Source organism: Solanum dulcamara, chromosome 4 (genome assembly GCF_947179165.1).
Source record: "Solanum dulcamara chromosome 4, daSolDulc1.2, whole genome shotgun sequence".
Taxonomy (NCBI): Eukaryota; Viridiplantae; Streptophyta; class Magnoliopsida; order Solanales; family Solanaceae; genus Solanum; species Solanum dulcamara.
This window is the reverse complement of record NC_077240.1, coordinates 16,484,635-16,509,582: the sequence shown is the minus strand read 5'-3', so window position 1 is coordinate 16,509,582 and position 24,948 is coordinate 16,484,635. Positions and strand designations below refer to the sequence as shown.

Sequence of the window (24,948 nt, the reverse complement as noted above, 5' to 3'; positions counted from 1 at the left end):
AATATGCTCCTGCAGCACCAATATCGCGAAAAAGGTTTTAAAAAATATTCTGAATTACTTTCTCATCTTCTGATTGTTGAACGTCACAATGAACTGTTAATGAAAAATAATGATAGTCGGCCCGTTGGTTCTTTGCCACTCCCTGAAATGAATCAGACAAATTATAACCAACGAGAAAGAGGTCATGGCCCAGTCGTGATCGTAATCGTGGTCGAAAAAGAAATTATAATCATGATGCTTGGCTGACACCAAGAAATGATCAGCAATATAAAAATAAGAGTGAAAAGCCAAAAACTTTACCAAAAAAAATAATTAGAAAGCATATGTCATAAATGCATATTAAATTTTAAGTTGAACAAGTGGTTTAGTGGATGTCCCTTTTGTGGGCCTACTTAAATATACCAACTTCCCCACTTATTTTTCCTTTTCCTTTCATTGTTGGCTATAAATGCCATGTTTGTCATTGTAAAAGGACACAGATACATACAAACTCTCTCTGATCTCCATCTTTCTCTTGTTTTATTTTTTTCCTTATTTTGCTAAGTTAATTTATTTTATAACATTATTAACTCAAACTAAAACTAAATATGAAGATATTTCAAATGTTTTTGACAAGTAACATCCATGCAAATGACACATACACATGTTGAGTGACACAATATGATAGCTATGCATGAGTGATACATGTCGATCGATGGAGCGAAACGTGTCATTTGAAATGTGTGAATTTGAATTTGAATGAATTTAAATACAGAAACATAATTAAAAAAATATGTATTTTGCCGTAAGTTTTTTTATTTTTTTAATATTAGATATTAGTTAAAAAAAATTATGACAAAATATAACTTAAATGGGACAGTAAAAATAGGACATCCCATAAAAAAAATTACAAATAATATTAACATATTTATTTATCAGTTTAATTTATTTTTTATCCCCACTTAAATTCAGTCCAACCCAGCTCATTGGAAACCCAACTTTAGATCAATATAAATTAACTCTCACATAAGAAGAGCCTGAACCTTGAACTCTAGTCTTTCTTTTACACACAAAACTTCATAAAACCATGGCTGAAGCTCCAAAATTCTTGGCTAATAAAAGGTGTTCAATTCTACATATTCCATAATACTTTCTTGGCATTAATTATTTATTTTTCTTATGGTTTTTTAAATTTGTTATGATGATCAGGATTGCAGTTGTGAGTGGAGGGAACAAAGGGATAGGACTAGAAATATGTAGACAACTAGCCTCAAAAGGTGTAGTGGTAATTTTAACATCTAGAGATGTGAAAAAAGGAGTTGAAGCTATTGATGTGCTAATTAAGGAGTCATGTGGCCTCTCTAAGTATCTTATTTTTCATCAACTTGATGTCACTGATCCTTCCACTATTGCAAAATTAAAAGACTTCATCAATCACAAATTTGGCAAACTTGATATCTTGGTATGTAATTCTTTCTCTAGTACTCCTTTTGGTATTAAATTTGTACAAAGTGAGAAAAGATATATAATACACAGACAATATGCTTTTATTTTGTACTGAGGAAACATTACAACCTTGCAATATGCAGGTGAATAATGCTGGAGTTCTTGGAGTGCTTATGGATAAAGATGCTATTACAAGTAAAGAAGTAAGTGAAACAACTACTGTTTACTCCTTTTGGTTCATATTAAGTGAATTATTGGGCTTAATGAACTTAAAGAACATAAATTAACTGTTACTCTGTTGATTATCCTATTCTACTAGAAAATGTGATGTAGTTAAAAGCATCAGGTAACAATTTTCTTAAACTTTAAAGAATTTAGTTATTTTGAACTATTGAAGTATTTTCTTTTTTTTGGCGCAATCGTATATATAATTTTGTGTTGGCCTTGCAGGCAGCAGATCCATTCCTTGAAGAGCTAAAAAGAGCTACTCAAACTATTGATGTAGCTGAAGAATGTATAAAGACAAATTACTATGGAACAAAACGGTTAATTCAAGAACTATTACCTCTACTTCAATTATCTGATTCACCACGTATTGTCAATGTCTCCTCTGCTTCTGGAAAATTAGAGGTAAATATTGTATTCTAGTAGCTTTTTTTGTACTTCCTCGTTAGAATTCTTCACTCCGTCACTAATTTATTTTGTTACAACGTTGTTTCAGTTTATACGCCATGAATGGGCTGTGGGTGTGTTAAGTGATGCTAGGAATCTAACAGAAGATAAAGTGGATGAGGTTTTGAATGCTTTTCTTAAAGATTTCAAAGAGGATTTGCTAGAAATAAAAAATTGGCCTCTAATTGTACCTGCTTATACAGTATCTAAAGCAGCCACAAATGCTTATACAAGGATATTGGCCAACAAATATCCAAATTTTCTCATCAACTGTGTTTGTCCAGGCTATGTCAAAACTGATATGACCAGAAACTGTGGCACATTAAGTGTTGAAGAGGGTGCTGAAAGTCCTGTTTGTCTTGCTCTTTTACCCGAGGGAGGTCCATCAGGAAAGTTTTTCAATAGGAAAGAGGTGTCCCCTTTTTAATAAAACTTAATTGGGACACCCCGCCCAATGTAATATGTATTGTTGTAGTAGTATTTAAATGGAATAAAAGTTAACTACAATTTGTAACGTCATTGCCTTTGTTTTTCATCTTTCTTTTGTGATAAAGCTATAAAGAAATTTAGATTCCTTCCAAAAATGGCAGTGTAAAAAGTTAGGATGTCGAACTCAAATATATGATTTTACACATTAATGATCAAATAAAATATTTTTTTTAAAAATAAAAACCTATGAAGAATTAATGTAGTATTGTGATGTGAGTAAATGATTAATTATATTACTTACCCAAGGAGAAATAAATTAAATCAGCGTAGTATTTTTTTTATAATTAATTAGTGGAAATAACTTCCCCCGAGATCGATCAGAAGCGTCGAAAGGGAGATCTAATTTATTTGGACAAGCTGATAGCAAAGACGATACAGAACATTTACGGCTCCGCGGAATAGCATTCGGGTGAGTAAAACTCTCAAAATCGAATTTGACGTGAAGTGTATATTTTAATACGTCTTGAAAAGGGGGGGTGGTGTTAAAACTCTCAAAATCGAATTTGACGTGAAGTGTATATTTTAATACGTCTTGAAAAGGGGGGTGTTGTGAAATGGGGGCTTGGAGTTCAAACTTCGAGCTCTCTATTTCCGTGAAATCCGCTAGAGCAGGACCGCCAGAGCGGGATAGTCTCGCCAGAGCGGTACAATCCCAAGACTTAAGTCGGAATAAACTCCAAAATGGTAGATTTTTACAAAAACAGTTCTTAAGACTTCAAAAGGTTATCTAGGGCGATTTCCATCAATTTTCCACGGATTTTCACGCTTAAGGTAAGGATTTTACTCCCTAAATTCATCTTTTGATTCCTAGATACTAGAAACTATGGTAAGTAATCATTAGGAGAGGGTTTGAACTGAAAACTAATAGTGTGAAATAGCACTAGAATGTGGTTAGGATCATGGATTTGGCTTAGGATGAGAATTGTGTTCTTTTTCATGATAGTTAGGTCATTATGTTAATCATTTATATGTATTTACTGTTTCTAGACCAAGAACGAAAGGAACGAACCCGGAAGGGGAAAGCTCTTGCACTGTAAGGTTGTTGAAGCTTGAATTTGAGGTAAGTGATGATTTTTTTTTCATATGTGTTTCATATACTTGTTAAATTGCTTCATGATATGCATGTGTATATGAGTAGAGAAATATGAAAGATTAGGTGTGAAATGATCACTTGCTGGCCTATCGTGTGATGAACCTGTACTTGGTGATAAAATGTTGAATATTGAATGTGATTGTGGTTGTTTTATGACTAGGATCGGGTGTCACGTTCTGACATATATTTAGAACGTATGTAACGTTCCGACACATATTTGGATCGGATGTCATGTTCCGATACATATTTGAATTGAGTGTCACTTTCCGACATAAATCTTGAATCGAATGTCGCGTTTTGACACAAATTTTTTCGTACTCCTTCGTTAGAATTCTCGACTTTGCCGCTAATTTATTTTGTGACAACGTTGTTTCAGTTTATACGCAATGAATGGGCTATGGGTGTGTTAAGTGATGCTAGGAATCTAACAGAAGATAAAGTGGATGAGGTTTTGAATGCTTTTCTTAAAGATTTCAAAGAGGATTTGCTAGAAATAAAAAATTGGCCTATAATTGTACCTGCTTATACAGTATCAAAAGCTGCCACAAATGCTTATACAAGGATATTGGCCAACAAATATCCAAATTTTCTCATCAACTGTGTTTGTCCAGGCTATGTCAAAACTGATATGACTGGAAACTGTGGCACATTAAGTGTTGAAGAGGGTGCTGAAAGTCCAGTTTGGCTTGCTCTTTCACCCGGGGAGGTCCATAAGAAGGACAACTCGGTGCACTAAAGCTCCCGCTATGCTCGGAGTCTGAAAAAGAGCCTGACAACAAGGGTCTATTGTACGCAGTCTTATCTTGCATTTCTGTCAGAGGCTGTTTCCAAGGCTTGAACCCGTGACCTCCTGATCACATGACAATAACTTTACCAGTTATTTCAAGGTCCATCAGAAAAGTTATTCAATAGGAAAGAGGTTTCACTTTTTTAAAAAAACTTAATTGGGACACCCCGCCCTATCTATTGTAGTAGTAGTAGTACTTAATTACGTTATGGCACAGTAATTACTAGTAGTTTTAAATGGAATAAGTTGTAACAGTGCGTTTGTTTTTCATCTTTCTTTGGTGATAAAGCTATAAAGAAATTTAGTTAGTTTCCTCCCTCAAATGGTAGTGTAAAAAGTTTGGGATGTCAAACTCTCAAATACATAATTTTGCACATTAATAATCCAAGAAAACATGTCTATAAAAAATAAAAATCATCAAAAGAGTGTAATAAAATAAAGAGTTGTGTTTCTCAAATTGATTAGTGACAGTTTAGATATGAAACTCAAAAAAATGAGATAGTGTAGATATGTTTTTAACATTTCACTCAAACTAAATTTGACCATCAAAATAATAAACTCAAATTAGTCGTTGAATTAAAAATTTAAAAAAATATATGTGAGAAGTACCAAATATACCCCTATATAAATGATTTTTTAATAAAATATTTAAAAAGGGAGGTGACGCATTTTAAAGCCGTGCGGGCCAAGGTCCAAAGCGAATAATATCACTAGCGGACTGAGTCATTATAAATGATAAAAAAGTCACTCTTGTGTCAACCTTGTTGATGTGGGGTGAGAGTTTGACTAAGTTTAGGCAAATTTCGATAAGATTAGGCAAATCTTAGTGATGACGCTAGGCAAATTTCATGTGGTATGGCAAACTTTAGCAAGGATGTTGAGTCCATAGAAGGGGTGTATATAACATTCTCACATAAGATAAGAAGTCTCACATTAGCAAAATGCATGAGAGATGTTGGATATATAAGTGTCACGATCTTGACCCACCGTGATTTGCATCCACAATAATCCTTCATTGGAAGAACCACTATTCCCGCCCAAACTAAGGTCTAAGAGTACTCACAAGTGATAGACAATTTAAAGATAGCGGGAAAATGTTTAATAAAGGAATAAGGCAAAGTTCTCATAAACTCAGCACGATCTAGCCAAACAACCCAATCATGCGAAAAATAACACCTAGGAACTGAAAGTAGTTCTACCAAATTCTAACAAAATAATAGGTATAGGAAAGGGAATGCAACCCCATAAAGTTATAACATAAGCAAGTCTGAAGTCTATATCTTGAAAGAAGGACTAAGATAAGGAGAACCCATGGTAGCCTGAAAGAATTAACTCACCCTTGAACTCTGGTAGCTAATGGTCTTCTATTCAAGGTCTCTCAGCAGCCGTTTGAATATGTCTTGTACTCAACAAAGACAAAGCAAGTGCAATATTAGTATACAAAGACAACTGTGTACTAGTAGTATCACAACAACTAGCCAACAAGTGAGATATGAAACAACTAATTACTACACATTAAACACATATATACAAAATAGACTTATCCATTATCGTTATCATTACCCCTGTTTAACATGATCACAATTCAACAATCCTATTTACCATGCAATTTCACATAAGGGTCCTCTCATGGGACCTACAAGTACCTAATTGTGTGTCAAAACGTGACACCCAGTCCAAGGTTGTATCGAAAGGTTATACCAGATCCAATTTATATGTCGGAACGTGACACACGATCCAATTATATATCAGAATATGACACCTGATCCAAGCATACAAAATTGACCACAATCACCGTGAAGGGTTCGACTATCATATCTACAAAGTATATGTTCATTACAAGTCTTGACTAGTAAGTAGTCATTTCACATAGTTCATTTCATTCTTTCAGATTCTCATACACATATGCCTTCAATAGAGTAATTTAACAAGTACATGTATCACATATGAGAAGACAAACCATCACCTACCTCGAAATTAAGTTTTGGCAGTGCCAAAGTAATGGAGTTTTTCCTTTTTGGGTTCATTCCGTTTGTTCTTGGTCTAAAGATAGTCACATATATACAAATGATCAATACAATGACCTAATACATATGAATTATAACATAATTCCCCTCTTAGGTTGAATCCATGATCTTACCCCCATCTAAGGCTATTTTCTACCATTACTTTAGGCTAAAACCCTCTCCCAATAATTATCAACCATAATTTCTAGATTCTATGAATTGAAATTCGAATTTATGGAGTGATTTACTTATATTTAGCATAAAATATGGTGCATCTAGTCTTTTAAGAACGAAGTGGGATGACCAAAAATTATTTTGAGACTTTTTCCCCGTCTTTATTCACGACTGTCCCGCCATAGCGATACTATTCCGCTCTGGTAGGATATGCGGTGATAAAGAGCTCGTAAAGAGTCTCCAAGTCTCCATATCACAACATACCCTCATCCCATGATGTCTTAACATTACCCTTCACGTCAAGTTTAATTCTGAGAGTTTTACTCGCCCGGATATGATTCTGTAAAGTCGTAAAGGCTATGTATCGTCTTGACTATAAACTAAATCAATCAAACTATAGGTTCAATCCCCCATTCATTTCCGGATCACCCTAGACCTCACCTGACTTAGAATTCATCCAAGTCTGGCCTAGGCTCAAAATTTCTAAGTTACTACTCAATAGCTTTTTGACCCAAATTCATTTCCCATTGTCTTATCCATAACAATGGGAACAAATCGTTACAATAAGTAAGCAGACATTATCGACTTGTTACATTCCGTATTTTTGCATTTTGGATTATTCGTAAGCTAACGATTATAAATTCAAGGACTTTTAATTTTGAATTTTAAAATGACATGATTCGTTGTAGATGCCAAGTTATATGAATAATTTATGTGTAGTAAAATACATCTCAAGAAGGACCCTTAAGCCAAATCAAAATAGAAGCCATCAAATATGTTTTTCTTAAAGTCATGTTTCGGGTAAGCTGACTTCGGGAGGCCATAACCTCTTTATAATTTGAGAATTTGGGAAAACTCTCAACATTAAAGTTGTAGATAATTGAAATATCTTTCCAACCATAGGTCGTGGGACGAAATGTGATATCGGAGTAATAAGATATAGACGTTTTAAGTCTGACAGGCCAAACTAAATAGTGAATTCGGCCCAACCCAATTCTAATTCGGGTCAGGCCCAATGCCCACGAAATTAAATCTGATTTTTTGTAACTATTCCTTCATACTTTAGACCAACATAATTCTGGAAATTTCCAGAGAGAGAGAGAAAGGGAGTTCTTGAGAGAAATCCCAAATTCGACCAAAATTCAAGTCCCAAAATCCGAAGCTCATGAAGAGAAAATTGTTGTACGTCGCGTTGGCTTCAATTTGAGCTAGAAATCAGCCAATAAGGAGAAGATTTTATGTGGTGCTGCAAATTTAAGGTAATATTAAAGTCTTCTTTTCATTGTTAACAAGTTTAGTTAGAGTTTTAACGGATTAGAACGGAGAAAATAGTGTTATAAACTAGTTTGGTGATTTGTTGAGAGTTATGGGTTAAAGGGTTGTTTTAGGTAGATTAAATAGATGGAATTATCTTAGTGATGATGTATAATAATGGTTGATATTGTTTTGATGTTGTTGATGAGTTGTTGTTCTTGAATTTGGAGGAAAAAGGTGTATGAAGATTGTGAATGTTCAAACCCGTTTTTGGAATTGAGTAGCTGGTAGTAATTCTGGAATATCTCATTGTGTAGACCTTCGATTTTAGATATTAAACATGTTTTGGAAAGCTAATACACGTACCTACAACTCTTATGTTTATGTCTTAGTCTATATCTGCTGTTATTATGTCGAAAACTGAGCATGAATCATAAGACAAATTCTGTCCAGATTCTGGATTGAAAATTCCTTCATGTATAGCTGTTCGTATTTTGATGATATCTCTTTGTAGAAAATGAATTTTGAGTTGATTTCTTTTGCATTGGAAACTTAAGACAGAGATATAAATGTTTCATGAAGGTTATAAAGTCCAGTTTTCCCGTTTTCATTTTCAAAATTTAGATACAACGTGAGGTACTTGACTTTCCGAATTTACTGCTTTGGTAACATGAATAATAAATCTTATTTTGTGTCAATATTTTGGATTGTTGATGTTGGTTGATGATTATATGGCTGGTTTGAAAGTGGGAAAAGTGAGCGGTATAGGGGAGGTGCTGTCCAATTTTTTTTAGAAATAACCTACTAACGATAGACTACGTTTTATTCTTGTCCATAGCTTAATCATAGTGTTTAACGTTTTAATATAGGTTGAGACAATATTGGACAACATATACGTATAAACGCTAAAGGTATGTAAAGTTAACATTTTCTTCTTTTGGCATGATCCATATGAAACGAACGAATGACGTATGCTTAAATTACAAAGAAACTCTTATTCGTAGATATACTCGGATGACTACCGTTCTTGATTTTCAATATTTATATTGTTATGTCTTGACTCATGTGTATGATTCCAGCCATCCTAGTTGGTATAACTCATGTTGTGGTATAATTCATATTTTAGTATAATCCATAATTGGTGTGATTCATAATGACTATTGTCTTGGTTTTCAAATGATGGACTATTTTGCTTATTCTATTAAGTCTCCGATAATGATCAAATTTCGCAAGATTGCTAATGATACCTTATTCGTGCATATTGTTATGGTATTATTCACCGAGTCCTACGATAGGCCGGGTATGTTATCATGTATGGATTCCACTACATTATTCACCGAGTCCCTTACTAGAGGGCCGGGTACGTGATATGATAATATGATATTATGATGATATGACGATATGATTATGGCATCGAGTCCCATAATGGGCCAGGTACGGTATCAGTGTACACTACTCTATTCACCGAGTCCCTTGCTAGAGGGCCGGGTATGGTATATATATACATATGACGATATATTGATATAATTGTGACACCGAGTCTCATAACGGGCCAGGTACGATATATGATGATGATATGCATGTCTTCATTTTATAAGACACAGGTACAGTGATTTATTGATTATGATACTTGACTCCTGAATCTTTATTTCAGATGTGATCTCCTTTACGGTATTTTATGCTTTATATACTCAGTACATAGTTCGTACTGACCTCCTTTTATTCGGGGGGCTGCATTTCATGCCTGCAGGTACAGATACTCATTTCGGAGAGTCGCCAGCTTAGGATTCTACTCAACGAGTTTGAAGTGCTCTATTGTCTCGGAGCCCAAACTTTGGGTACTAATCCTTATAATGTATATATTTGTGTATTTAGGGGTACGACGGGGCCCTGTCCCATCATATGCTATTGTTAATTCTCTTAGAGGTCTGTAGACATATGAGTGGGTTGTATATAGATGTTGTCCGGTGTACTAGTATGACTTATGTTTTTGGAAGTTTACATTCAGAATGGAAGCCTTGTCGGCTTACATATTATGTTATCTTATTTTTGACAATTAAGACTCCCCAAGAAATAGGTGATTTTAGTATATATATAAGTAACAGTTTGAGACAACGTGCTACCCATATAAATCCTTTATCATGCTTAATTGTCGATTGACTATAGATAATATGTGTGTATACGAGGGTCCAATTTGGACCCATTCATTTCCGGATCACCCTAGACCTCACCTGACTTAGATTTCATCCAAGTCTGGCCTAGGCTCAAAATTTCTAAGTTACTACTCAATAGCTTTTTGACCCAAATTCATTTCCCATTGTCTTATCCATAACAATGGGAACAAATCGTTACAATAAGTAAGCAGACATTATCGACTAATGACACATTTTAAAATTGGGTGGACCTAAGATCAAAACGGATAATATCACTAGCATGTTGGGCCATTACATTTATAATATTTTTGACGCAATTTTCAAATATATAACAAATTTAAAAAAAACAGTAAAATAAATAAATTAAAATTGAGAGAGCACTAACGTGGCCTAACATATCTCTAGAAAAACACATTGGGTACAAGCACATATGTCATCAAAAAGTTGTGTACTTGTAGTACTCTTTTACAATAGTAATTATATCACATCCCAAATTCGGGCGATGGGCACACATAAATCACATCAAATATCAAAGAAGATTTGAAGTGCAATTTGTCAAAATATCTATTATCATGCAGAAAATCAATCAAGGATCGGCATTTGAAGGATATCTATCGTCATCCAATCAATGGAACATCATTATCCTACCGATGGAGTAATTGATATCCTACCAATGGAATATTATCATCCTACCGATGTATCATCTTCATTCATCCTATCGATGGACACACATTTATATCCTATCGATGAAACATCAATCTATATCCTATCAATGGAGTAACATACATCCTATCGATGGAATATCACCATCCAACTAATGGATCTCCACTCGTCCTACCGATGGGCACACATATTTATATTCAACCAATGGAATATCAATCTATATCCTATCTATGGACCAACATATATCCTACCAATGGAATATCATTTTCCTACTGATAGAATATCATCATCCTACCAATGGATCTCTATTCTCTTTATCGATGGACAGACATTTATATCTTATCAATGAAAACATCAATTTATATCCTATCAATGGAGAAACATATATCCCACAGATGATATGCTATTATCCTACTGATGGATCAACATATATCCTACCAATGGATCATCATCCTACCAATAGATCAATTTATATCCTCTCAATAGAACAATATTGTCCTATTGATAGATCAACATATATATCATATCAATAGGTCTTCATTCTTTCGATGAAGCATCATCATCTGATCAATGGAGAATCATCATCCTATCAATGAAGAATCATCATTCCTATGAATGGAATATCATCATCATATTAATGGAGCATTATCATTCTATTGATGGAACATCATCATCATTATATTGCATCATATTTATCCATCATCTACAATATAAAAATTGAAAGAAATTGCATCCAATGTTCCAAGAGATGAATACATGTCGATATAGTAACGAAACTACCATTTCATTTCAGTCTTTGTCGAGATCATCCGAAAGAATGAATTTTCAAGCAAACCATAGATGCGGATAACATCAAATAGGATGCAGTACAATGGAAAACTTTTTTTTAGAAGCGAACTGGACATAGTCTAAAGAGGAGTATCAACTCTTAAGACACGATTTGTAAAGCGACTTCCACCATAACCAAACCACACCCCTATCAAAAGGAATGTGGGTATTTCTTTAAGTTCGTCAATTTCAACTTTGCATTTGGAAAACTTCAACTATCACTAGAAGCAACTTTTCAATCTGAGTGATAATACACCAAGAGCTTTGGGAAATTATGTCCGTGTAAAAGGTTGCAAGCTTTTTTGTCATACACGATTTATTTCTCACTACTCCCAATCGAAGGTTATCTTATCATAAGAGATTTCCTTTTTCAACCAATTGAGTCGAACTACAAGCACTCTGATTCCCAAGTTTAGGGATATGTAGGTGGACTTGACGTTGAAAACTCGACTGTATTCCAACAATCATTCTTAATCTAATTCTCCGAGCACCCAGTCTCTCCATATTTTGACATCAAGATAACTTTTGAATTATTTCAAAATTCATGCACCAAATCAAGCGTTCTAAAATACAAGTGGCCTGAATTCTCATTTAGCCTGAAATATGTAAAAAAACCGATACCGAGGTCCGGCCATAATTTCCAAAGTCCATACCAAATTCGTACTAAATTCCCTATTAGAAAAATAAAGTGTAGTCGGCCAAAATTGGATTTGTCAATTTTCTTTATCCAGGATCTCTTTCATCGGCCCTATCTTAAGAAAGGGACATGTTGTTGATACCCAATTTTAATCATCCACAAACGTATATTAGTTATCGAGCTTCATCAATTTTAAAATAATTTGCTTGCGAAAATCCAAAATATTTTAAAGTTATTTCAAAGCTATTTTAAAATAATTTTGGCATTTTATAATTCTTGAACAATATATATATATATATATATATATATATATATATAATTATTTATATAACTATTACCTTTTATCATTATTCAAAAATTATCTCAAAAAGTTTTTGTTTTAGTAAAATATTTTGTTAATTAGTTTGGCTTAATGAATAGATTTATATTTTAAGTAATTATTTTACTTTGTTAGAATTAAGAAGCTCATTAATTAATTAATGTTAATTCGTGTTATTTAATTTTTAGCCTAATTCACTATTCAACTTGGCTAAATTCTTGATTCAATGTGGTCAATTTCTTAATTCAATTGGCTAGAATTGAAATTCATATGGCACCATTAGTTAAATTGCAATCCTAACCAAGTTTTTTCTATCCAAAACCCAACCCAATTACCTATACCTATATTACAAAACCCATATTAACCCACTAACTTAAAACCCAAAGCCCATTCAACAAGCAACGAACCAAAATCCCATACCCAATTCCCCATTTTCCCAATATCCAATTCATAATGCCTATAATTTTCTACTACTACATTGCAGCATTACATATATAATAATAACCTACCTAATCACCGCAGCTTGCAGCACGTGTTCACCCAGAAAGACTTGAATTTAAGACAACGAAGGTGGATGAAGTTACTCAAAGATTATAATGTCACCATCAAGTATCATTTCGGTAAGCCTAATATGGTAGCAGACACATTAAGCCGAAAATCGATTAGCATAAGCAGTCCAACCTGTTTGGGAGCCTGCAAACGATCCCTAACTCAAGAAATTCAGGCCTTGGATGCCAGCTTCATGTGGTTAGGCATCTTAGAGAAGGGTGGGGTGATGGCCAATATTGATCTAAAGCCCACTTTTATAGAGAAGATTAAGATCTAGCAGTTTGAAAATGTGATTTTGATTGAAATTAGAGAAAAGGTGTTGTTGGGCAAGGCCCAAGATTCAGCACTTGATGCACGTGGAGTGCTCCACTTTAGATGAAGTATTTACGTTTCCCGAGTAAAAGATTTAATTTCAGAAAATCCTGTCTGAATCTCGTATTTTGCAATATTCTATTCACCTTGAAGTAACTAAGATGTATCAAGACTTGAAACGTCAATACTGATGGTCGGGTATGAAGAAGGATATAGCTAAATATGTAGGCAAATGCCAAAAGTCTACACAGGGTTCCCCTTTTTATCATTTCAAACAGTGGTATGCAAATTACTTCTAAATTTTGGAAAAGGTTGTATGAAGAGTTGGGTACTAAACTCATTTTCAATACGACTTTCCACCCACAGACAGATGGACAGTCAGAAAGGACTATCCAAGTGCTGGAAGATATGTTGAGGGCATATGTGATCGACTTTGGGGGACATTGAGACACGTTCTTGTCTTTGTGCGAGTGCTCCTACAATAATAGTTACCACTCTAGTATTAAGATGGCACTATTCAAAGCTTTTTATAGGAGGAGATGCAGGTCTCCCATAGGGTGGTTTGAAGCTGTAGATGTGGAGCCATTGGAGGTAGACTTGGTGAGAGATGCTCAGGATAAGGTGAGGAGCATCCAAACTAAGCTTCTAGCGACTCAAAGTTGTCAAAAAATAGTATGTTGACCGTAAAGTGAGGGATATGACATTCGAGGTTGGTTAGAGAATGACTTCTAAAAGTGTCACCCATTGAATATGCTGATAGACACGATGATATGAAGCATTTATGGCTTTGCAAAATTGCATTCGGGTGAGTAAAACTCCCGTAGTAAAATTTGGCGTAAAGGGTATAATTTAATACCTCTTTAGAAGGGGGGGTGTTGTGAAATGGGGGTTTGGAGCTCGAGCTTCGAGCTCACTTTTTTTGCAGCGGAATGGGTCCTGCCAGAGTAGGAGAGTCATGACTTAAGATGGAAAAAACCCTAGAAATGATTTTATTTTGCAAATATTGTTCCTAAAACGACAATATGCAACCTAGGGAGATTTTCACTATTTTCTATTGATTTTCATGCTTAAGGTAAGGGTTCTACTCTCTAAATCCATCTTTCAATTTCTACAACCCATAAGCTAGGTTGGATGGTCATTCTTGGAGGGTTTTGGCCTGTTGGTAAGGGTGGAAATAGTCTTAGGGTGGGGTTAGGATCATGGGTTTTGGTCTGGGAAAGGAATGTTATTATGATTCATGTGAATTAGGCCATTATATTGATCCTTTGTCTATATGAGACTTTTTTAGACTAAGAACAAGCGAAATGAACCCGAAAAGGAAAAACTCTTGCACTTTAAAGTGATTGAAGCTCGAATTCGAGGTAGGCAATGGTTTTGTTTCCCGTATGTGTTTAATGTACTTGTTAAATTGCTTCATGGTATGCATATATGTATATAAATAGAGAAACATGCTAGATTTTATGAACATGCATTATTCAAATATTTCACATAGAACCGTCACTATGATATATATATATATATATATATATATATATATATATTCCATATATTTATATGGATTAATAGCCCCATATTGGCCCCCATTGATTATCAAAAGACTCAGGATCTCACTCTAACCCACCAATTTTCTTACACATTAGCTTCATAAAGACCATCAATCATATCAACAAAAAGTATTAAGGTTAACAATCAAGAACTAGACTATCATCACTAGTCACAGCATAATCACAACCCACATAGTACATTTCTACCCTAAACAGCAATAACAACACATTCCGCCATCCAGACTCCATGCTCGAAGGCCTAGAACTGAAATCTCCCGTCAATCTACGATATATTACGTGATGAGGGAAAAGGTCTATAACTACTCAATTAAGAACCTAGCCTACCCAGGCGCCAAACAACTGTTGTAGAAGTCTAATCGCGAATCTTGACTCCATTAGTGAATAATAGTATAATAAAAATTCAATCACACATCGCCTAAATATTTTCATATTATATGCAAATCCCAAATCTTAGGCCAAACTCATAATTTTCCCACCCAAACTAAGGTTTTTCTACCATTAATTCACCCAAACTACCAATTTCATGGTAACATTAGAGATTTGTGATAAATAAATCAAGAACAACCATTCTTAAGAATAGCCCAAGGTCTTACGCCCAAAAGATCTCATGAATCTGAATTTTTCCCACCTTAAAATGAATTCAAACCACCCCCTAAGGACTTAATTATATTTTCTAAGGCATAAGGAATCAAACGAGTGTTAAATTCATGGAAGGACTTACCTCGAAGGAGGAAATCGATGGAAAATCGAAGAAATCACCCCTCCCTTGTCCTAGCCTGACCTTGGACGAGTTTTGGGGGTAAAATAATATTTTAGGTCTGAAAATAACATTTAACTGCGCGTAACAGATAATTTTCAGTAAAATGAGAATAACTTTTTACTCCGAATTCCAAATGAAGAAAATTCAGTGGCTTTAGAAAGAAGACTAGTAGAACTTTAATTTGATAGGTCATGGGAAACCAATTCATTATAGGTTGAGAGATATGATCGTTTGAAATTGATCCTAGTTTAAACTCAAGTCCAAAACTAAATCGAAAAGACACTTTCAACTTAACTTAGAGATAGGGGACATTGTACGACCTTAATTCACAACTAATGCACTCGCATACCAAGAAATTAATCCTAGTCTTATGATGAATGAAATTCATATATATTTACCACAAATATTTTTAGTAACGACAGGCTAAATCGTTACAATGCCTTGCACAAGTCAAAAGGCGAGCCCTTGTGAATATTTTTTCTTCGGAACATAATAATTTTGTTCCTCCACAATTAGAATAAGCACAAATTAATCCACAAACAATCTGTGTGTTCAACACATGTATGTCTCCAAGACAAATAATAACAAACAAATAACTAAAATTGCTTATTCATTGGTGAATACAAAATGTTAAGTATTCAATGAATGAATACATTCAATATAAATCAATTATACACAAAAGAAAAAAAACTTTATAAAATTAATCTTAATCATGGTTACTAGTTTAATCTATATTAAAAAAAATATTGAATAAGACTGATTATACAGATACAATCATTGGATGAAAGTTGCAGTACAATTCAAATAATAAAAAAAAAACAAAAAAAAAACAATCATCCAATCTTAATAAATAATGACCAGATCACAAAAATTGCTAGCAAAGTGATAGGTTACAACAGAAAACATACAAATAAAATTTTAACAATCAATCTACTTAAAAATAAAGCTAACATTTATTTATTTGCAATAAGTAAAATCCTTTCATAATTATACATTGATGTATACTTCATGACTCACGAGTTAGTTTCATTTCATCAAGAAAATAACATATACAAACATCATAAATATATTTTTTTAATTCTTGACTAACAATAATGAAGTCGCTTCATAAAAAATTCTCTTGTCGAAAAATATGTAGTACAGGAATAGATAATAATTTATTTTCGTTTTTCTTGAACTTTATTAACCCCTAAGTGATTTTTACTTTGAATAGAATATCAAAGTATATTTGCATGGATAGAATCTGAAGTTGTTGGTGGAGAATCAACGAAATCGAAATCATCATTCTGATTTTTAACAAAAAATTTATGAGAACTTTTTTTGCTCGTCGGATTTATACAAAAAAGTAAAATTTTAAACCTAAATTTTCGCCCAAAAGAGCTGAACAACTTCAATTTCATAAATCACAAAATTCCTCAATAATTTGGGTAAGAAAAAGCTCAAAAGTATATATAAAAAATAAACAAATTTAGTAGAGAACAATATCAGATTTGGATAAACAGAAAAAATTAAGGAGTAGAAGGGAAAATTAAGGAGAGAAGAAAGGGGAAAATATCTATGAAAGGATTTAGAAAGAGAAAAAATAGACAAAAAAAATGAAGAGCTCTATTTTAGAACGGTTGAGAAAAAATAGGAATAATAAAGTAATAATTTTTTCCTTTTTCTAGAAATAAAAAGACCAGTAAGAAGAATAATGTGTCTAGAAAATAGGAGAGAAAAAAATCAAAAAATAAATTCATTTTTCAAATAAAAAACATGGCTACTGGACGCCAATTAAATATTAAAAAAAATCTTTTTTTGTCAAAAACTTGAAAATAAGTTATTTATTGTCAATTTGGTCTATAGTGGGTCCATTTTTCTGTGACCGTGGCCTTTAGCTGACGACTCTTTCTTTCTTGTAATTTGATTGATATAAAATTTAAAAATGAAAGAATAACTTGTAAAAAAATTTGAACTAACTAAAAACAATAGTGAACCATATATATTAAAAATAGGCGAAATTCATTGGTGTATCTTTAAAATTGGCATAAACTTTCACTTAGACACCTCAATTAGGTTTTGTTCACACCTCAAGTAAGGCTGTCATTTTAATACTTTTTTGACAATGACCAAAATATATTAAGTGTGTGTAATTCACTCACCTGACGTGTCAAAAAAAACAAATTTAAACTAATTGAACGGATTGAATTTGATTTTACAAGTATTTACTTATACCAATTCTATAGGAATAAAATATGTTGCTAATACTAATTATTTTTTAGAATTGATGAATATTTTTTTAATTGTAATGGGACGTGATAGTCAATATTGAATGGGTAAAGGACTTACTTGCAATATGGTACCAAAATTTTCCTGTTTGTATATCAATAGAAAAGTTGTCTCCTATTTTTTGATCATTGACACTTTTGCGCTTTACAAACTAAAAATGAGTTGCTCTAATTTCCCTATCAAAACTAGTCGCTTATCTGACAATTATGGATCAGAAAATTTCAATGGAAATCAAAGAGCTAATATCAGCCCTCCCATCCTATTTTTGATATCTACTAATATTAAGGCTTTTGGATTTATTCAGCCTACTTAGAATCAGCTGTATGTATGCAAGAAAACTTCAAGGCTCAACCCTTTGATATTTTCCTTTGCACTTGCTCCAAAAACAGGCACTACTTGGCTTAAAGCCTTAACATGAATGCGTACCCTCGTTGGAATAGGCTTTTCTCTCCACTCCTAAACTTGTCGACACGGAGTTGCTAATAGATCAAAGATAAAAGTAGTAAATCACCCGTAGCAAAACTCGGAAAATCCGGATATGGACCTTATTGGGATCACGTGTTGGGTTATTGGAAAGCTAGTGTGGAGAGACCAGAGAGAGTGTTTTTCCTTGAATACGAAGATTTGAAGGAGGACATGTGAAGAAATGGGCCGAATTCATTGACAAACCTTTATCTAAGGAGGAAGAAGAGCGAGTTGTGCCTCAAGAAATTGTGGCGCGTTGTAATTTTCAAAATTTGAGCAATTTAGTGGTGAATAAGAGTGGGATATATACAACGATCAGAAACACCAACAACAACCCGATGTAATCCCACAAGTGGTCTGGAAGGGTAGGATGTACGCAGATTTTATCACTATCTCATGGAGATAGAGAGGTTGTTTTCGAAAGACCCTCGGCTCGAAAGTCACAGTTTCAAGTACGAAAGAAAATAATAATATATATAGCATAAAAATAAAATAAAATAAAATAAAAATAAAAATAAAATGCAATGCAAAATTTATAAGACAAGAACAATAACTATAGCAAAATGATGCAATAATCAAAGGCAATAGCAACATAACTATAAAGGCATGCCTAGACTTATGACCACCCTAAACCGACACACGGTAAGATACTATTTTATCCCTACTAGCCTTCTACCATAATCCGCGACCTCCACTCTTTTCTATCTAATGTCATGTCCTCGGTGATATCGAGTACCGCCATATCTTGTCTAATCACCTCTCTCCAATACCTTTTCGGTCTACCCCTACCCCTCCGCATGAACCCCAAATCCAACCGCTCGCACCTCCTAACTAGGGTGTCAACACTGCTCCTCTGCACATGCCCAAACCATTTCAATCTCGCTTCTCTCATCTTGTCGACCATGGATGCCACTCTCACCTTCTCCCCGAATAACCTCATTCCTGATCTTATCACTCCTAGTGTGTCCACACATCCGTCTCAGCATCCTCGTCTCAATAATATGCATCTTCTGAACATGAGAGTTCTTTACTGGCCAGCACTCCACTTCATATAACAACGCAGTCTAACAACCATTCTGTAGAACTTACCTTTAAGTTTAGGCAGTACCTTCTTATCACACAGAACTCCAGAGGCTAGCCTCCATTTCAACCATGTTGCCCCAATGCGGTGCGTGACTTCATCATCGATGTACCCACTACTCTGGATGATGGATTCAAGATATTTAAAGGTTTTTGTCTTGGTGATAGATTGGGTGGCAAACCTCACTTCCTTGCTCTCTTCATCCATTGCAATACTAAATTTGCACTCCAAGTGTTCTGTTTTGTTCCTGGTCAATTTGAACCCTTTGGACTCCAGCGTTTGTCTCCAAACCTCCAACCTATCATTAACTCCGTCTCGAATCTCATCAATCAAAACTATATTGTCCGCAAATAGCATACATCATGGAACCTCCTCCTGAATAAACCGTGTCAGCTCATCCATCACCAAGAAAAAATGCTCTGAGTCACCAAGACGGCTCAACATTGATCCCTTGTGTAGTCCCACCTCAACAAGAAAATGCTCTGAGTCACCTCCCATCGTCCTAACTCGAGTTTTGGCTCCAGCATACATGTTCTTTATCGCCCTAATATACACCATCGGGACACCTTTAGCCTCCAGACACCTTCAGAGAACATTCCTCGAAACTTTGTCATAAGCCTTTTCAAGATCAATGAACACCATATGTAGATTCCTTTTTCTTTCTCTAAATTTCTCCATTGCTTCAGTAGTCGACCAGAAACTACTCACAAAATTAGTAACAATGCATTTTTCCGAAAAGGAAGAATTATTTAACAGAGGAAATGGGGCAAAATTCATTGATGCCATAATGCATCAGAAATTTCAATCTTCGGGGTTGACATTCCCTTCTTCAGTATAACAATTTTAGATATTAATGTACACCAAATAATAAGGAAGAACATGTTTCACAATAACTCATCTGTCGTTGAATCTAGTTTTTCATTTCTTTCTTCTTTCAATAAGTTTCTCATTGATTGCTATGATTGTAATGTTTCATATGGTCGATTCCTTTTTTGTTTGTTTATTTTAAATTATTTTATAAATTTATAGTTAACGTGTCTGTCCAGAATCATTTAAGTTTAGTTTTGGCTTTTTATTGCTTCACCTTTTGAAAAATTAAAAAAAAAAAAAAAAAAAAAGGGTCCACATTTTGTCCCTCTCACACAGCTGACAACTTTTTTTCTATTTGTCCTATTCAAGAGTATGATTTATTTCAGCAGTTTATTGAGCTTAATATATCTAGTTGAAAAAATATGCGATATAAAATTATGATTTAAAATAAAATGTATATAAAGTTGAAATATTATTAAATATGTAATTTAGATTTTTTAAATTATTTTTTATTTTTATAAATTTAAAAATCTCATAAATTATAAAAATTATTAAAATATCTTTAATATGTATAATCTTACAAAATGAACAAATTATAATCCATAATTAAAATATTGAAATATTCAAATGATGCGCGTTGATAAATCACATATTTCTATATTTTTTTATAAATAAATATTTATAATTACAAATTTTCAAATACACATAATTTTATAAAGATTTATAAATCAACAATAATATGAATTAGTTATTCTTTAATATAAGAGTTAATAGTTAAAAGACCCCTTAAACTTGACACATTTTTTCAAATGTACACTTAAACTATGAGCAGTCTTAAATACTCCCTCAAATATGATTTATTGGACTATTTACCCCCCTAAATTATGAGAAATCTTAATTATCTCCTCAAACATGAATTTTTGAAATTATGTTCCCCTAATGTGCCACATGATTAAAAAAATTACTTCATTTCATTTATATGACTCGTTTTCCCTTTTAGTCAATTCTAAAAGAATGACATATTTTATATTTAGTAAAGATTAACTTTAAATTTTTCACTTTACCCTTAATGAAATAATTATTGTCACACAAATATTCATGACTTATTTTAGACAACATCGTTTTTAAACTTCATTTCAAGTCAAACTACATTATATAAATAGAAATAAAAATTATTTTTTTACTAATATAGAAATGTGTCATTTCTTTAGAAATTGTCTAAAATGAAGAGTGAGTCATATAAATTGGACATAATAATGTTTTGGTGCCTTGTGAGATGACATATTAAGGATAAATAATTTCAAAAATTTATGTTTGAGGGGTGTAATTAAGATTTTCCATATTTTAAGGAGGATAAATAGTTCCAAGAATTCATATTTGAGGGGATAATTGAGATTTCTCATAATTTAGATGTGCATTGAATAAAATGTGTTAAGTTGAAGGAGCTTTTAACTATTAACTCTTAATATAATGGTACAAGAATTCACGAGTCTTTTTTTTTTTTGGCAAAACTTAAAATGATGATCTTAATTTATAAAATATAAACTTATGAGTTAAGTTTTACATTTAAAAAAAATTAAAATCATAATTTAAAATTCCAAATCATAATTTATAAAAGAATTTAGAATTTACGATGATCTCAAATTATAAGAATGATAATTTATTCCAAGTTTATTCAATCATTGAATTACTGTTGCTCATTTATGTTCTGTCTTTGTGAATTGTCCATGAACTCTCCTGAGACGAGTCTTACGGTCTTGATCCTTCTCTTGCATGTCTAACCCAATATAAAATTGGTCATATTATGTAAAGCGGCCATTTGACTCTTTGTTTTATCAAAAAATTGACTCAATTTTTAAAATTATTGAAATTGGCCAATACTTCTTCCTCCTTCGCCACTAATGGCTTCCTTTGTTATTAATTCTTCTTTTCTTCTTCGTCTTATCTTTTTTTTTTAAAAAAAATAAAATAAAATTTGACGTATCAAAAATTTGAATCGTTTCGAGCATATTATATATTAAAGACTCGATATTTTGAGAAGATTTCATATCTAAATTTTGAGATTATTTAAAGGTAATTTTGAGCAAATTATCTTCTTCGTCTTAGTCTGTCTTCTTCGTTTTTTTCTAAAAAAAATTGACGCAAAAACGTGAACCGGTCCGAGAAAATTATATATCAAGAGACTCGAAACATCGAGAGGATTTCATATCTAAATTTTGGAATTGTTTAGAGGTGATTTTGAGTTGATCGAGATTGAATAGTCAATGTATACTTCATGTTTAATTAAGCTATATTTAGCTTTTTGAGTGTATCATCGTGTATAGTTAGTGTATAGATCATATATAGATAAGATATATTGTACATAGTCAGTTTATACTTTTTGTGATTTTTGAGAAACTATATTGGCCAAATACTTTTTCTTCTTTCTTCGCCATTAATGGCTTCCTTTGTCATTCTTCTTTTTTTCTTCGTCTTCTCTTTTTTTTAGAACAAATAAAAAATTGACAAAAAATGTGAATCATTTCAAGCGTATTATATATCAAAAGACTCAAAACATGAGGATTTCAGATTTGAATTTTGAGACTGTTTAAAAGTATTTTTGAGCAATTTATCTTCTTCGTCTTAGTCAGTCTTCTTCGCCTTCTTCGCCTTAGTCGGTCTTCTTCGTCTTCTTATTTTTAAAAAAAATAATAAAAAATCGACATATCGAAAATGTGAATCGTTTGAACAAATTATATGTCAAAAGACTGAAACATCGAAATGAATTCATATCTAAATTTTGGGATTGTTTAGAAGTGATTTTAAGTTGATCGAGATTGAATAGTAAGTATATACTTCATGTTTAGTTAAGCTACATTCAGTTGTTTGAGTGTAGCATAATGTATAGTCAGTATATACATCATGTATATGCAAGATATATTGTATAGTCAGTGTATATTTTTTGTAACTTTTAGCAAACTATATTACATAGTCAATGAATGCTTCTATGACATTTGAGTGTTTTTTTATATAAATAAAATATAATTATATTTATTATAATTACTTTATTATATATATATATATGTGAAACTCGCCCTATGATATTCAACGCATTCTTTGGTCAGCCTCAACATCAATTCAGGAGAAGGGATTTAGGACTCAAAGCCCAATAATATCAACGTGCAACAACAGATACAGAAATAACAAAAGAGTTAGGCCTGAAGCCCACCAACTTATCTCTTCTTTAATCTTCAATTTTTGCAATGTTTAATTGAAAAAATAGTGCATCTAATGTTGTTTTAAAAAAAATAGTTTTATCTGATTGAGAAATGACTGGAAAGAAACCAAGTTAAAAGGAGGTCAAATTAAAAAAAAGGAAAAAAAATGGTTAGAAGCGCAAAAAAGTTGACAGAATTGTAATTTTTGAAAATCCGAGGTTGTTTTGGTCATATTATGATATGGGAAAAATTTGGGATCTATAATAGCATGACTTAGCAGAAGAAATCTCTTAACCTTTTTCCAATTTCTTTAATTTCTTGCTTTGTATTGAATATTTAAGTGTGCAGTATTTTATTTCTTGCTTAAATCTTGTTTATGAAAGTACCCATTATTAAATTTAGTTTAGATCTCTTATTTTGTTTATGTATTGAACCGTATTTATCATTAATAAGGCGAGTTATTGTTTCTTTTAATTATTCATATTCTTTAATATTTTTTAAAGGAGTAGTTTTAACTCTATTTGACATCTCAATTATTTTTACATGATTATTGAGATGGGACTAACAATCTAGATCTATACAAAAATAGTAACAATGGATATGGGACTAACAGTCTAGTTCTATACAAAAATAGTAACAATGGATAGAGAGATCATTATGGTGCATTTTAATACTTTACATTTTAGAGAAACTTGATATTATTTTAGAATATTTTTTCAGCTACATCTGCCAATTAATTGTATATAAACACTAGTAGGAAAAGCTCGTGTGGTGGAGATAAATAACCGCTATTTTCAGGCTTCGAACAATTTGAAACATACTTAGGGGAGAGAACGGGTTGATTGGAAGTTATAGGCGTTATTTAGGGGTGTTATTTGGTGGTTAGATAAGTAGGGACTCTATTTTAGGTTATTTTGAAGAAGTGATGTATGTATTAAATAATGGAATAATAGGTAATTAATTGAAGTATAGGTTGGATTAGTATATAAAATATAAATGTTTAATTACCTTACTACAAGGCTCACACTTTTCAAAATTCTTTTTAAATGATTGAGATTAATCTTATACTACTAATGATTTCCACACAACGCATCATTAATATGACAAAAATGAACATATCAAAAAATAGTAGAAGAAACCATGTAAATAAAAGTATAAATTTTATTCATTTCAACACGCAACTTGAACATCCCATCACAAGCGTACTTATTTCCCACAAAAAAAATCTCTTTTCACAATTACAAATAAATAAGATTCAATAACTTGTCTGAAGTTTGCTTTATTAAAACGAAAATTAGACATCAAAATTTTTGTCATGGAAGAAATATAAAATACATCATTCAAAATATTCTTCGAGAGGTAAACACAACTCGACATCTCTCTTTCTTAGCACTTGAATAGTATGAGATCACCGCATAATGATTTTGAACTTCTCAAAATT

General features: G+C 32.7%; 1 protein-coding gene and 1 long non-coding RNA gene across 3 annotated transcripts; both read left to right on the top strand.

The window, feature by feature from the left end:
- Nucleotides 1-925: 925 nt before the first annotated feature.
- Nucleotides 926-4,430, top strand: LOC129886647 (short-chain dehydrogenase/reductase 2b-like). 2 transcript variants are annotated; one of them, XM_055961427.1, is made up of 5 exons: nucleotides 926-1,101; nucleotides 1,189-1,441; nucleotides 1,569-1,628; nucleotides 1,876-2,055; nucleotides 4,056-4,430. In XM_055961427.1, the coding sequence occupies exons 1-5, from the start codon at nucleotides 1,067-1,069 to the stop codon at nucleotides 4,413-4,415; spliced, it is 888 nt and encodes a 295-aa protein (XP_055817402.1). In that variant the 5' UTR covers nucleotides 926-1,066; the 3' UTR covers nucleotides 4,416-4,430. The 2 variants fall into 2 exon arrangements, with proteins under 2 accessions (XP_055817402.1, XP_055817401.1); XM_055961426.1 differs by lacking the exon at nucleotides 4,056-4,430 and adding an exon at nucleotides 2,147-2,640 and having other exon boundaries at nucleotides 933-1,101.
- Nucleotides 4,431-7,557: 3,127 nt separating this feature from the next.
- Nucleotides 7,558-9,907, top strand: LOC129884758 (uncharacterized). Its single transcript, XR_008765980.1, has 3 exons — nucleotides 7,558-7,905; nucleotides 8,770-8,811; nucleotides 9,651-9,907. It is a non-coding gene; the product is annotated as an uncharacterized LOC129884758 (long non-coding RNA).
- Nucleotides 9,908-24,948: the final 15,041 nt, after the last annotated feature.